This window comes from Crocuta crocuta, unplaced genomic scaffold, assembly GCF_008692635.1.
Source record: "Crocuta crocuta isolate KB4526 unplaced genomic scaffold, BGI_CrCroc_1.0 scaffold660, whole genome shotgun sequence".
In the NCBI taxonomy this organism is placed as follows: domain Eukaryota; kingdom Metazoa; phylum Chordata; class Mammalia; order Carnivora; family Hyaenidae; genus Crocuta; species Crocuta crocuta.
The window spans coordinates 90933-94248 of NW_027531886.1; the positions used below are offsets into that span (position 1 = coordinate 90933).

Genomic DNA, 3316 nt, shown 5'->3' on the forward strand with positions numbered 1-3316 from the left:
ACAGCCATTAGAAAAAGGAATATCTAATTATAAACTTGGAGAGCTATATAGTGAAGCATCCAGTAGGGCTTAGTGCAGGGATGGAATATGTAGGGTCTGTGAGCATAAATAGAAAGACAGGTCTTGGGGTGCCGGGGTGGCTCAGTCAGACATTCAAGCATCTGAATCTTGATTTCGACTCAGGTCATGGCCTCACAGTTGGTGAGATTGAGGCCTCTATCAAGCTTCAGCACAGAGCCTCCTTGGGATTCTCTCTGGCCCTCTCTGCCCCTCCACCACTCTGTGCTCTCTCTCTCTCAAAGATAAAGATTTAAAAAAAGAAAAACAAAGTATTTTTACTAACCTCCAACTGAAATTTAACATTTCCTTCCATTACAAACAGCAACAAATCATATTAGCTTCAGCAATACTTGCTTACACCTGTCGCCAAGAGAATCACAGATATTTTTCTGCCATGTAATTGCAGGTGCCCTGAAACAAAATTGACACTCCTCACTGTCCCGGACAGTTACGAGACCACTGCTAGATCTTGCAGTTTTAAAGTGTTAATAAAAGGGTACATGTGTTACTATATCACCACTTTGTTTTTATTATTTTCATAATTAGATTTCAATGTAATTAGTCTCCTTTGTAATTCTGTATATTTGGTTTTATGTATTCAAATCCGTATGTTCTTAGAAAAAAATCCATCTACTTCACCAGACTGCTAAAGAGGTCCAGAGGTTTAGAATCCTTGATTTTTAGTGATTTCCTAAAGACATCTTTCTGTCATCTCACCAATTTTCTCAGTGTTCTAGAACATCATATATTTTTCTTTCTTAGTTTCCAAGCCAGCTCCTTACTGGGAAGGAACAGCTGTGATAAATGGAGAGTTCAAGGAGCTCAAGTTAACTGACTATCATGGGAAATACCTGGTGTTTTTCTTCTACCCACTTGATTTGTAAGTAAAACATGTACAGGTAGTAAAACATCAGTCACTGTCCATCATTATTCAAGAACATCAAATAGAAATTATTTAATTTAGCTCTTGGTTCTCAAAAGGCAAGCCAATATGAATTTTTTCAAGAAGGTAACATCTACCATGTATTTCAAAACTGTAACCCACTGTCCCCAATATTTTATACTTAAATCTACACAATTGTATTATGATGTAATCATTAAAGAAAGGAAAGCTTCGATTATATTCATTAAGCTATACCCACTAAGGCAAGAAAATGAATATTTTAGAAAGCATTTAATAGCTAGACTTAACCCACAAATCTATTTAATGTACCTCTGTTAACGAGAAAATTAGCCCTTTACAATGATGATGCCATTTAACTATGATTTTACAATTTTTATTCTTTGCTGCATCCATTGCTTCTCTGTGATTTGAACATTTTCCTGAAGATACTGCATATGCCTCAGGAATAATGCCTGTTATTATAAATTATAGTTATTGGGGGGAATTTTTTCTTTAACTCTGACAGTGAGTACTTTTTTAGATAGAAAGTTGACTCACATACTCTTACTGCTATAGTCTTATCAATGATATAATTTTTATCTGGAGTGTTTTTCAAATTCCACAAAAGTGAAGATACAAAAGAGAGTTGTCCTGACTTTATCTTTTTTCTATTTATTTTTTGGTTACAAAAAGTAGAAGTTTCTTCTGTCTTTGCCACAGTATACTAAGGTCTTTTTTCCATTAGGACTAATCTAGAACTATATAAATAAAACCTTAACCTTACAGGGAGGATATGCTTAACCCCATCTCTGTAGGTATTCCCTAGGCCAGAGGTCAGCAAACTTTTCCTGTACGGGGCCACATAGTAAATATTTTAGTGTTGTGATCTCTATTGCAGCTACTCGGCATTGCCATTGTAGCACAAATACAGCCACAGACTATATACAAATGAATGAACATTGTTTTCTATTGAAAGTTTACTTACAAAAAAGAAGATAGGCTGGATTTGGCCTGTGGGCTGAAGTTTGCTGACCCCTACTCTAATCCAAATAGGAAAAATTCTCAGGAAAATTAGTACACTGAGAATAAAACAAGTCATAAATCTGGATAATACATAATCTTTTAAATTAGTAAGAACTTGCTTCTTTCTAACCAACTTGTATTGTGGCCTGACTAGCTAAAATGTATGATGTTACTTAATTTCTAATAGAAACCCGAAGTAGAAATTTTAATATCTAAAAATGTAGGCCTTCTAAATTCATGTTCTTCTAAGACGAATAAGTTAACATATCTGTTAAATATATATGACACTACACATGAGTTTTGAAATTATTCTAATATAGCAGACAAATATCCTCTGTTTCTCCCAGTGTTGTTTAAAACTCCAGAATGAATAAGACATATATAGAATGTGATGTTACCATTGGCCTTCTTGGACAAAGAGCTAAGATCACCTCTTTCTGTTTCTATGTAATGCCAGATTGGGCTTGGTTAGAAAGGAAGGATTCTGGGGTATTTGCCACAGTCTACAAGTACGAAAGTCATAAACGTAACCCTTCAGTTTTCAGCCAAAACTTTTTATCTGTCTTCACTAAGAAGGTAGATAAATGTGTCTCTACATAGCATTTCTTCCAATAATAGGAAGGAAAGCAGGGGCTGACCATACCTACCATTTTGAATATATTAAAAATAGAAATCATAGTGGTGCCTGGATGGCTCAGTCAGTTGAGCATCCAACTTGGTTTTGGCTCATGTCATGATCTCATGGTTCATGGGTTCGAACCCTGCATCAGGCTCTGCACTGACAGTACAGAGCCTACCTGGGATTCTCTCTCTCTCTCTCTCTCTCTCTGTACCCCTTCACTGCTCATGCTGTCTCTGTCTCTAAATAAATAAATGATTTTTTAAAAATACATATCAGGGCACCTGGGTAGCTCAGTCAGTTAAGCATCCGACTTTTGCTCAGGTCATGATGTCACGGTTTGTGGGTTCAAGCTCCCTATCAGGCTCTGCGCTGACAGCTCAGAGTCTAGAGCCTACTTCAGATTCTGTGTCTCCTTTCTCAGCCCCTTCCCCACTTGTGCTTCTCTCTCTCAAAAATTAAAAAAAAAAAATTAAAAGAAAACACATATCTTAGCCAGGGTTTTCCTGGGATATAATCTAGATTTAGAACTCTCTGCTTTGCATGTGGCAGTTCTACATTTGAACAACTGAAACATTTGAAAAGCCTGTTTTGGGCTGTGGTAGGACTTTGTCCCTTGAGTCTGTGTTCTTAGAACTTTCTTGACCAAGACACGCAGTATGAAGTACGTTTTTCATTGCCACCCAGTACACTCCATATACATACAGGGTAACATTCAGTCTTTAAACACC

At 36.6% G+C, this 3316-nt stretch overlaps 1 protein-coding gene across 1 annotated transcript in view; it reads left to right on the plus strand.

Annotated features, from left to right (window-relative positions):
- PRDX4 (peroxiredoxin 4) overlaps positions 1-3316 on the plus strand; it is a 25268-nt gene that overhangs the window by 3030 nt on the left and 18922 nt on the right. The window contains exon 3 of the mRNA XM_077773137.1: positions 823-940. Coding sequence (XP_077629263.1) covers positions 823-940 — 118 coding nt within the window. The remainder of the gene's footprint in view (positions 1-822; positions 941-3316) is intronic.